This window comes from Dipteris shenzhenensis, chromosome 14, assembly GCF_047967505.1.
Source record: "Dipteris shenzhenensis isolate YYH24624 ecotype China chromosome 14, Dip_SZ_1.0, whole genome shotgun sequence".
NCBI classification, from domain to species: Eukaryota; Viridiplantae; Streptophyta; class Polypodiopsida; order Gleicheniales; family Dipteridaceae; genus Dipteris; species Dipteris shenzhenensis.
This window is the reverse complement of record NC_141609.1, coordinates 15746043-15758180: the sequence shown is the minus strand read 5'-3', so window position 1 is coordinate 15758180 and position 12138 is coordinate 15746043. Positions and strand designations below refer to the sequence as shown.

General features: G+C 42.8%; 1 protein-coding gene across 9 annotated transcripts in view; it reads right to left on the bottom strand.

Moving 5' to 3' along the window:
* Nucleotides 1-12138, bottom strand: part of LOC147894249 (protein TPX2-like) — a 54131-nt gene that overhangs the window by 29505 nt on the left and 12488 nt on the right. For all 9 annotated transcript variants that reach the window (XM_087385207.1, XM_087385210.1, XM_087385211.1 and 6 more), the window contains exons 10-11: nt 2270-2361; nt 2025-2103 (exon numbers count right to left, since the gene is read on the bottom strand). In XM_087385207.1, the coding sequence (XP_087241333.1) occupies nt 2025-2103; nt 2270-2361 (171 nt within the window). The remainder of the gene's footprint in view (nt 1-2024; nt 2104-2269; nt 2362-12138) is intronic.

Below are 12138 nucleotides of genomic sequence, written 5' to 3'. Positions count from 1 at the left end.
TTACAATAATACAGTACACAACTCTACAGGGAAAGCCCCCTTTCAAGTCATTAATGGGAAGGTGATTTCGCCACCTATCCTGAGGACTAAGGATGAAATATTTGCAGCTGATCAGTTTGTGAGAGACCTCCAGACAGCTTACAGCCAAGTCCGGACAGCAATTGAAAGGTCTCAAGAGAAGCATAAAAGAGTTGCAGATAAGCATAGGAGACAGCTAGATCTCAAGGAAGGGGATTGGGTACTTTTGAAGTTCGAGAAAGCTAGGCTCCGCAAGTTTAAAGGCAAATAGAAAGTGTACGCAAAGTTATCCTCCAGATATTATGAATCTTTCAGGGTTATAGAAAGAATAAATGAGGTTGCATACAAGTTAGCATTGCCAGAGCATTGGAGAATTCACAATGCATTCCATGTGAGTCTTCTAAAGAAATTCCAGGGGCCAGAGCTTACAAAGCCAATATCAGAGGATCCACTAGAAGTGGATGAGCTAGAGGAGGTCCTTCAGCTAGAGCAGATTGTGTATATTGCAAACATAGATGAAGTGGCCATGGATCTAGTGAAGCACATGGCTCAACAACTCAAGGGTGGATTGGGAAGAGAGGTCCCCAGTAACCTCACTTATTTTCAAAATGAGACAATGTATGGTGTGGGATATGCATGGGCAACCACCCTACAAATGAGTGCCCTTGCCTTCGGGCTAGGCCAACACTTTACTATGCTCACTATGCAAGATGGGGAAATCATGAGACTTTGCAATGTCAATACCGTGAGGCTATTCCCCCCCTATATATCAATAGAGGCAAACCTTGACCTTTCTTGCACCACCAAACTAGTATAACCAAACCTAGCCGATTAGGTGGAGCAAGTAGTGGGGTAGTTCTATATCGGTTTATTTCCTCACATGAGGAGCATGACATATACATAGTTTTGGCTGTGTGCATTTCCACTACAGGGGTTAAACTATAGCAGTATCAAAGCGTAGAGGACACACTCAACCAATTGGGACATGGAGCATCCTAAAGGAAAAACACACACACACACACACACACACATACATGCAAATAAATTTACAAGTATGTTTACCTTTGGAATCAATCGTTCACCATAAGGATGCTACAAAGAAAGTATGTGCCCCTACCTCACACAGGTGAAGGTGGTCAAGGATTAACAGCAATTGGCCAAAAGAAGGTCAAGAATCAGATGGCCATAACAAGAAACATCCCTTATCTTATGTCTCCCAAAATGAAATATGAATCTGTTTTAAGATTGTTTGAGGTAGCCCAAAGCGTTTGGACCTTAATGGCTGGCTGGATGTAGTCCAGAAAGGTAGCACATGGATCGATTCTCCTTGCAGGGGAGAGGGAGATGGTGCTTGTTGGTTCACATCTCAAGATTTACTTCAACATTCTTTGAGCGCAAAGAATGTAGGATTTGAGATAGAGAGGGCTTTTGCTTTGATTGTGAATCAATTGAACGGCTCGATAGGGGCTGAAAGGGAAGTTTTCTCCTATCAAGAGAGAATCTTTAGGAAAGTTTGGAGGCGTGGTAATTGGGGAACAAATCCTTTGTTTTGAGTTTAAAATCGTTGTTTTCTTTGGTTGCTTGATTTTTTGTAAAACCCGCATCTTGCCCTCTTTTTTAGTAATAGAAAAATATGAGAGTATTGCCTCCCATCCCCCTATTCCTTCTCTTTTCTAAAACATTAAAAAAGAAAATGTTTTAGCGAATGTCCATTATGCCCAAACTTGAGAACCTTAAGACACGTGTTCAAATACATGCAACAATAGACGCATAAATCATGGCAGCAAATAGATTCTTGTCGTATGATAAAAGTTAACAGGATGCTACTCAAGATTTGGAAACAAAGATCCTATCCCATATAGTCAACTATGACAATCATATAAATTAGAGAATCAAGATATAGTGTATACAATCCCAACCCTACACTACCCAAAATCATCATATACAGATCAAGTATTCTCAAGAAATTTGCAAGGACTGATAAACATAAAATACTGCCCATTTACCCTTTTATTCAAAGGAAGCGCTCTAAATTTTGGCAAATTTGCCAACATCTCCTCCTCTTGTTCAACAAAACTTTTAACTCTGCATAGCAAAAGGCTTCTTAGCATACACATGAAATATCAATAGCAAGTGCAAAATTCATCATTTTTTTGCTTTGGCTTGCGATACCTTAGCATGACATCATAATTACCTCTATGGATTTCGAAACTTGGATGTCAAATAATGTTTAAAGAAGATTTTGACCAACCTTGGAGGCCGTGCTCTTAAAGATGTCCCTAGCTCTGGCTCTTTGGGACGTGTCAACGTCAACATTCTGTTTCTTGACAGTATGTGTTTATCCTATGCACAACAAGTGAAAAGTTCATTAAGTATTTCAACAAAAATTGCAATCTCTCTCTCTCTCTCTCTCTCTCTCTCTCTCTCTCTCTCTCTCTCTCTGCCCCCCCCTTCCCTCAGCCCCCTGCTCACCAGCGGCACCACCCTGCTGCTATCCCGACCCCCCTACTGGGCTGTTGCTGCTATCGCAACCCCCCTACAGCCCATTCGTGGCTGTTCCTGCTGCGCCATTGCAGCTCATGGGCCCTCCAAGGGGCTCTTGCAGCACATTGATACCAGACTCAGAGGGGGTGGGAAGCCCTTGCATCACGCTATGCGCCAGGGGGCTGCTGCTCAATGCGCTGGCCTGCAGCTACAGCAGCAGCGCGTCAGCCCCTAGAACGGGCTTTGTGGACACCAAGCCCCAGTTGGGGGCTGTAGCAATAGCCACGAGCAACTGCACCTCCTGGAGCAGCGAGCTGTCCCCAAGCAGCCTTGGAACTCCTCGAGCCCTTAAGGGACCTGCAAGATAGAAGGTGCACCAAAATCATCCCAGATAGAGAACCCTCTAGATCAGACTGCAAGAACCTACACATGTAAGTGTTACGTCGTTAGATTCGGCAGGGCTTTTTCACACATAACAGTAACAAAAAGTGCTGGATTCGAAGCTTGAAATGGACAGCTCACCGGACAAGAAAACGCAAGGAGAGAAGCAACAGAAATACAGTGCCATTGGGGCAAACACACACAAGGTAGATGATGCAAATGCCAAAGCATGTATATCTGCAATTAAGGACATTTTCAAAATGTGTAACAAGGGCAACTACTGGCTGTTCTAAACTGTCACTAAACTAGCAGAAAAGCAGAAAAAGATAGACGGGGTAGGGTTAGCGACACTCTCACAAGAGAGGGCATGGACTTTCAGCTCCATGGGCCGGCTAGCCATTGCTAGGGGAAGTCCATGGGATTGGATCAATCACCAAAAGAGAGTAAACTCCAAATTGTATTAATGATCAGAGGTAGTTGGAAGTACAGCTGTCACCACCATGTAAATATCCTAAGTCAAAGTATAGTTGACCATTTATTTGATCATAATTAAAGAGTTTTATATGTGTTAATTATGGTCAAAGAGTTATTTTAATGGTCAAAGGATTGACTACGGTCAAAGATACTTGACTCTAGTCAAGTAAACCTGACTACGGTCAGAGAGTGTTGACTTCGGTCAACAAGACTTGGCATGCGCCAAGAGGGTTAACCCCGGTTAACCAAGATGTGCCAACTTCGGTTGGAGAGACTTGGGTATAATTAAGGCGCCTCTACCCTTGGTCAAAGCTCCTTAATTATAATCAAGAGTGTTGACTCCGGTCAACCAGAGAATAAATATATTTTTTTTATATTTGCTAGATGTGCACATGTGTTCAGTGGGGACGCCAACCGTGACTAGGATTAGTCCACAGTGTGTTATTTACATGCAAAGCGCTAACAATTAATGGGTACCATGGTGGTGCGCTTTAATTAATTGTTGCAGGTACTAGGAAGGATTATTTTTCCTAAGCGAAATGGGAGCCTGACAAGCTCCTAGGAGGCGGTTCGTGTGACCGAGAGCTTTGAAGACTCCAGAATTGCCCTTAGAGGCTTGTAATAGGATTTAGTCTAGATTTTAGACAAGTGGCATGTTGCCAATTTGAATGGAGCTTGAAGCTCTTGTAAAAGAAGGGATTTTTCACGTTTTTGTGATGGAGATTTACGAGATATCTCTACGCTGAACTTCTGTAACAGATTTTCTTGAATGAATAAAGACCTTCGGGGGGGGTCCAGCCCGACGATTTGTCCTGGGCCCTAGTGTATCTTGAGAGAGAGGGAGTGAGGGAGAGCTTTTGAGAGTAAACTTCCGTCGTTGAAGTGAAGCCATAGCTGTTTTTCACCGGTCAGTCTGGTTTTATTGGTATCAGAGCGTAGGCTCATAGCCTCTCAAGGCTGTGACGATTCTAGCAAAGGAGACAAGACGTCGAACAACCTTACTCCCCAACTATGGCGAATTTCTAAATAGTGGGGTGCAAGGTGCTGATGATGTGCTCCTATGTTGGCAATGACGATGGCTTAAGAGGAGCTAGCTGGTAGGCCGGGGGTCTGCAACGCGACAAAGTAAGGATGCGCCTGACAGAGAGTATACATGGCGGGAAGGTCGTCATCGACGCTCAGTTAGGCAAAAGGCAAAGCGATGTCGTGTTCTTTCGGGAATATGAAAGGCTTCATATGCATTTTGCATTAGCCTTCCAAAGATGCTCATAGAGATCGCCGTACAAAAACTTGTACGCTTACGGACGACCGACGAAATGCCTCTATTAAAAGCACTAATGAAAAAGGCAGCCGGACAGATGGGAGTGACCGGGTGAAGGTTTTGCATCGCCAATTGATGCTCAATGCTATGCTTTAGAGGCGCCTGCGCTGAATTGGTGTTTCGTAATCTGTTGGTGTAAGTGATGGAACCTGAGTGCAAAGGCGTGAACTGATGGAGAAGATGACCTCATGGTTGGCTGGGCTGACGATGCTGAGTGCTAACGGAAGGATTTTCCAGTTGATTTTTTTTTTTTCCCTTTGTGAAGGCGCATGAAGGTTTGGGGAGGCGCCTTGCTCAGGCGCTGACGTGTGTCGTGGCACAGCCAGCTCAGCAGATGACGTGGCAGTGCATGCTTGTGTAACAGGTGGCAGTCCATGTATGCAGGACACGTGGCAGGTGCTGACATGACAGGGCTGACAAGAACCTGACATGGCACTGACACATGGCAGGAAGGTCAGCTGTTGATGTGGCAGTCAGTTGGACTGCTGAGATGGCAAACCAGTGGTTAGACTAACCCTGGATAGCTGTACTCTGGTTAGAGGTTCCGTTAGTGGGCCAACCAAACCAAACTGGTTGGTGTAAGCTTGGTCTACCCAACTGTTTTCAGTTACTCTCAGTTACAGACTAACTGGCCTGCGCAACTAACCAGACCAGAGAAAGTCAGTTTGGTTAGTGTAACCAGCCGTTTACTCTATCTGGTTACTGTTCTTTTCAACAAAAAAAAAAAAAAAAAAGAAAAGTTGCAGAGACTGTTTCTGCTAACAATTTTCACCTGCTTGTCAGACTTTCACTGTCAGAAAAAAAAAAAACAGCAGAAAAAAAACAGAGGAATCAGAGATTTGCAGAAAAAGAGTATGCATGCCTTTGAGCAGTAAAAAGAGGGAAAAACAGATGCCTTTTGAAGCCATCTGCAGCAGCCAGAAAAGGGCAATATAATTGTTGATGCTTTGGCAACTGTGTGGGTATATGCCTTGAATTGACAGCCAGTACTGGCATAGATTGTGAATGCAAAACACCTCTTATTGAGGTACGTTTTCTGTTGGAAAAGCAAAAGTAGTGTGCATCAGTTACCCGCACGGTGTGAGAAATCTGCAGATCTCAGAATATGGATCAATCACCTATCCAGTGGGATTCACAAGATAGGGATGTACATCCAGGACAGAGAAATGTGCCGCAAACTCAACAAGAATTTGAACAGATGGTACGCACTCGTATACAAGAGCTGGAAAATCTCAAAAGGGATCCCAGGGCTCAGCATTTGTTTCAAGCAGAAGCTATGCCTAATCCAGTATATGACGTGCCAATGCCGGAGGCACACTCTCGTGTACAGCCTGAGAAAGAGAGATCTCATAGATCTCATAGGAGACGGTCCCATAGTAAAAAGAGATCGAGGCATCATCACCGATCTCCTAGTCCATCATCGTCTACCTCGAGTTCGACCTCTGTGTCTTCTTCTTCCTTATCAGATAAATCATCCAGGAAAAGAAGGAAACACGAGAAGTCTAGGAAGAGAAAGTCTTCCAAAGCGACCAAGGAATTTAAAGAGGGAGGAAAATCTGAGGAAGTACAGAGCAGGTCTCACTCCAAGAATTCAGGCAGTAGTGAATGCTTTGGGGGCAAAGAATATTCAAGATCTTATGCATTCAGCTTCAGTAGCGAGTCTTGTGCCGCTACAAGATCCATCTACAGTGCCATCCTTGCATGCAGGACGTGCTGATAAAAAGAAAACTGACTTTATAAAATCAGAAAAGAAAGAGTACCCCAAGGTTGAAAAGAAAGGGTTTCAGCCTCAGAAGCCGAGGGATACTCAGTTTTCAAAGACTTATAAGGGCAAATCTCTATTTACCCCTGAACAAATAGCGGAATTCCGTAGAGATGGGAAATGCTTCACGTGCGGAAAAGAGGGGCATGTGGCTGCCCAGTGCCCAGAAAAGCTTTCAACATCGAAGGGAAAAGAGGCAGAGAAGCCACGAGGACCGCAAAAGCCAATGGCAGGGGGAATTCCTGATATACTGGGTCATGCTTTGAACCCAGAAGAACGAGAATTGCTGCTATCATGGGGCAAAGTTAGAGACCAGCAAGCGCTAATTTTATTTGATCCAGGGGCTACTGATAATTTTATATCAGAGGATCTAGCCCTGAGGCTGGGAATAAAGACGGAAGAGTTAGGCAGGGCTTTGGATGCCGATCAAATGTTTTGTGGAAATCCTGTGCCAGTTACTCCCTTGATAGGGAAGCTCCGTCTTCATGTTCAGAGTTATGTGGATCAGGAAGACTTCTTCATTTCTCCACTGAAACATTATGATGTAGTTTTGGGGATGCCTTGGTTTCACCGCAAGGCAGTGAAGTTGACTCTTCCTGAAAGAGTGCTGGAGTTTGTGCATAGGGGGAAAAATCAGTGTTTAATTGCCAGGAATAAAGGGGACACTATCCCCATTGTATCTGATGTTTTATGCGGTAAAGCAATAAAGTCTGCAATTTCTACGTACATGGTTTTTGTAAAAGAGAAAGAGAATTAAATGCATGCTGAAATGAATGATGCAGACAAAGATAAGTTTCAGTTTCTGGTAAACTTTAAGGATTGTTTTTCTGATGTTTTGCCAGGGGAGTTACCCCCAGAGAGACCAGAAGATCATCAGATAGAGTTAATGCCCGGTAGTGAGCCACCAAATAGACCCCCTTATAGAGTCAGTGCCACTCAGAGAGAGGAGATTATGGCTTAGGTACACGACTTGCTGTCCAAAGGGTTGATTCAGCCTAGCTCGTCTCCTTTTTGTTCCCCTGTACTGTTAGTACAGAAGAAAGATGGTTCATTCCGTATGTGCGTCGATTATCGCGCACTGGATAAAATGACCATCAAGAATAGATTCCCTATTCCGCGTATTGATGATGTCCTGGATCAGTTAAATGGAGCTTCAGTTTTCAGCAGGATAGACTTAAAGATAGACTTAAAGAGTGGCTACCACCAAGTGAGGATACAGCCTCAGGATGTACACAAGACAGCATTCCACACTACATTCGGGTTGTATGAATACTTAGTGATGCCTTTTGGGTTGACAAATGCTCCAGCCACATTCAATAGAATGATGGATCGCATCTTCCGGACATTTTACGGGTACTTTCTTTGATGATATCTTAGTTTTTTCTAAGACAGAGGAAGACCACAGAGAACATCTTACTATAGTGTTTCAAGAGCTGAAAAATCATCAGCTCTATGCAAACAGCAAGAAAAGTGAGTTCTTCTTGGAAGAAATCTACTATCTGGGGCATATAATATCCAAGAATGGGATACAAATGGATCTAGCGAAGATCCGTGCCATTCAGGAATGGCCATAGCTGAAAACTGTGCATGAAGTTCGAAGCTTTTTAGGCTTGTGTTCTTACTACAGAAGGTTTATCAGACATTTTGCTGATATCGCAGCTCCATTACATGACCTCACTAAGAAAAATGCAGCCTTCACATGCGGATTATCACAGAAGAAAGCATTCAATACACTCAAGGAAAAGTTGACTACAGAACCTATTCTGGTAGTTCCGGATCTTTATCAGTCTTTTGATGTGGATTGCGATGCTTGTGGAGAATGTGTTGGGGCTGCATTGCATCAGAATGGTCATGTAGTAGCCTATGAAAGCAGGCGACTTCGAGATGCGGAAAGATATTTAGGAATCTATGAGAAAGAGTTATTGGCTGTAATTCATGCCATCCATACATGGAAACACTATCTTTTGGGTGCAGATTTTACTGTCAAAACAGATCACCAAAGTCTGAGATACTTTTTGACCCAGACCAAGATTTCCGAGAAGCAATATGAAATGGGCAAACATGCTGTCAATGTATCATTTTCAGATTGTCCATACCCCAGGAATTCGGAACAAAGTGGCAGATGCCTTGTCCCGAAGACCCCAGGTCAATAATGTAACTATTGCTTATCATCAGGACCTGGAAGGCATGAGGGAACAATATGCTCATGATTCTGATTTTGGTGAAATTTTACAGCAAATGCAAGAGGGGCAATCCACCAATCACTATTCCCTGAAAGATTGGTATTTAATGAAAGATGATTGCCTATACATCACCCAAGAGGTGAGGAAAAAGATTTTGGGGGAATGCCATGCACCTCCCTATGCTGGACATAGAGGAATTACAGCAACAACTCTAGCACTAGAGAGGTATTTCTTTTGGCCAGGAATGCGGAAAGATATACATCAGTTTGTTACTGAATGCCTTACGTGTCAGAAAATCAAGTATGATAGACGGAAGGCACCTGGCCTACTTATGCCTCTTCCCGTGCCTCAGGCACCATGGGAAAGTATTACAATGGACTTTATTTTTGATTTGCCGAGATCAAAGTCAAGGAATGATAGGATTTGGACTATCATAGATAGATTCAGCAAGCAAGCTCATTTCATTCCGGTTCGCAAAACCATAAAGGCAGATCATATGGCTAAGCTGTTCATGGCACAAATTTTTAAACATCATGGTATGCCTAAGTCCATTGTTAGTGATCGAGATCCCAGAATGACCAGTCTATTCTGGAGAGCTTTATTTGATAATATGGGGACAAATTTGAATTTTTCTTCTTCTTTCCATCCCCAGACAGATGGTCAAAGTGAAGTAGCAAATTCTACCATTTTGGATATGTTGAAATGCTACGTGGGTGACCAAAGTTCAAACTGGGAAAAGTACCTACCGTTAGTAGAGTTTGCTTACAATAATACAGTACATAGCTCTACAGGGAAAGCCCCTTTTGAAGTCATATATGGGAAGGTGATTTTGCCACCTATATTAAGGACTAAAGATGAAATATTTGCAGCTGATCAGTTTGTCAGAGACCTCCAGACAGCTTACAGCCAAGTCCGGACAGCAATTGAAAGGTCTTAAGAGAAACATAAAAGAGCTGCAGATAAGCATAGGAGACAGTTAGATCTCAAGGAAGGAGACTGGGTACTTTTGAGGTTTGAAAAAGCTAGGCTCCGCAAGTTTAAAGGCAAACAGAAAGTGTATGCAAAATTATCTCCCAGTACTATGGCCCTTTCAGGGTTACAGAAAGAATAAATGAGGTTGCATACAGATTAGCATTGCCAGAGCATTGGAGGATTCACAATGCATTCCATGTGAGTCTTCTAAAGAAATTTCAAGGACCAGAGCCTACAAAACCAGTATCAGAAGATCCACCAAAAGTGGATGAGCTAGAGGAAGTCCTTCAGCCAGAGCAAATTGTGTACCATACTGTACGTAAAGGACCTCAGGGTAAGCAATTTTACAGGTATCTTGTAAAATTCAAGAATTATACGGCATTAGATGCCAAGTGGATGAACGAAGACATGTTATCCGATCATCCACAACTTTTGGATGTTTACAAGGAAGCTTTTCAGTTGAGGTCAACTGAATAGAAGCCAAGGGGATGTCACCACCATGTAAATATCCTAAGTCAAAGTATAGTTGACCATTTATTTGATCATAATTAAAGAGTTTTATATGTGTTAATTATGATCAAAGAGTTATTTTAATGGTCAAAGGATTGACTACGGTCAAAGATACTTGACTCTAGTCAAGTAAACCTGACTATGGTCAGAGAGTGTTGACTTCGGTCAACAAGACTTGGCATGCGCCAAGAGGGTTAACCCCGGTTAACCAAGATGTGCCAACTTCGGTTGGAGAGACTTGGGTATAATTAAGGCGCCTCGACCCTTGGTCAAAGCTCCTTGATTATAATCAAGAGTGTTGACTCCGGTCAACTAGAGAATAAATATATTTTTTTAATATTTGCTAGATGTGCACATGTGTTCAGTGGGGATGCCCACCGTGACTAGAATTAGTCCACAGTGTGTTATTTGCATGCAAAGCGCTAACAATTAATGGGTACCATGGTGGTGCGCTTTAATTAATTGTTGCAGGTACTAGGAAGGATTATTTTTCCTAAGGGAAATGGGAGCCTGACAAGCAACTAGGAGGCGGTTCGTGTGACTGAGAGCTTTGAAGACTCCAGAATGGCCCTTAGAGGCTTGTAATAGGATTTAGTCTAGATTTTAGACAAGTGGCATGTTGCCAATTTGAATGGAGCTTGAAGCTCTTGTAAAAGAAGGGATTTTTCACGTTTTTGTGATGGAGATTTACGAGATAGCTCTACGCTGAACTTCTGTAACAGATTTTCTTGAATGAATAAAGAACTTCGGGGGGGTCCAGCCCGACGATTTGTCCTGGGCCCTAGTGTATCTTGAGAGAGAGGGAGTGAGGGAGAGCTTTTGAGAGTAAAATTCCGTCGTTGAAGTGAAGCCCTAGCTGTTTTTGACCGGTCAGTCTGGTTTTAACAGCTCAAGCCCCTTTTATATTATTAGAAAGAGGGCCACTGGCCAGCAACATTAAATGCTTATGGAATAATTCCAAAGGGTTGCCACATGGCATTGCCTTATTTAAAGTAGCATTTACAAAAGAAAGTAGTAGTTTCCTACTAAAATGGAATTAACTACTAAGCTGGAAGTAACTACTGTTACAATCCCCTCCTGCTTACAGCAATTTTTCTCTCAAAATGAAGACAAATAGTACAACTGAAATAGAAAAGAAGGGTAGTAATATTCCAGTCTGCTGGTATGAGAAAGTTGGCATAGACTCAATCCATGAGATGTGGATGCTCCTGCAAAATGTTCTCCCTCCTCAGGCAGATCTTTCCATTTGATGAGATACTCCACCATGACTTTATTTCTGAGTACCTTGTCTCTATAGCCCAAGATCTTTTCTGGAATATACTCAATTTGACCTGATTCATCCATGGGAGGCAAATCTGTTGCAACTGGAATGGATGGGGCCACACACCTCTTGAATAAGGAAACATCAAATGCATTATGAATCTTGGCTGTGGTTGGTAAGCTGAGTTTATAGGCTAAGTCTCCCACCTTCTCAAGAATTTGAAATGGGCCATAGAACCTGTGAGCTAACTTAGTGTTAGTATTGCCCCTTAAAGGAAGCATACCTATGAGGGTGCAGCCTGAGATAAACCCAATCTCCCTCCTCAAATTCCAGATGCCTCCTCTTCTTATCTGCATTTTCCTTCATCCTAGCTTGTGCTTTGAGAAGGTTATCCTTGGCCAGCTATAGGATGGCTTGCATTCTATCCACTTCATCCTTTGCATGCTGATTTAACAAAATCTGATCTTTGATGGTGGAGGGTAACTGAACTTGGCATCCATGTAATGCGTCAAAAGGTGACATGCCAATAGAGGTGTGCTAGGTGGAATTGTAGCAAAATTCTGCTAAACACAACCATGTATCCCATTACTAGACCACGAAGATGGAAGGAACTGTCTCAGCTAAAAAACTGAGTAGAAGAATTTTGATGGAAGAAAAAGTGTCTCAAGTATTCCTCTACCCACTTATTTACTCTCTCTGATTGGCCATCTCATTGGGGATGATATGCTGTACTAGGGATCAACTTTGTTCCAATTTGAGAAAAGAATTCTAT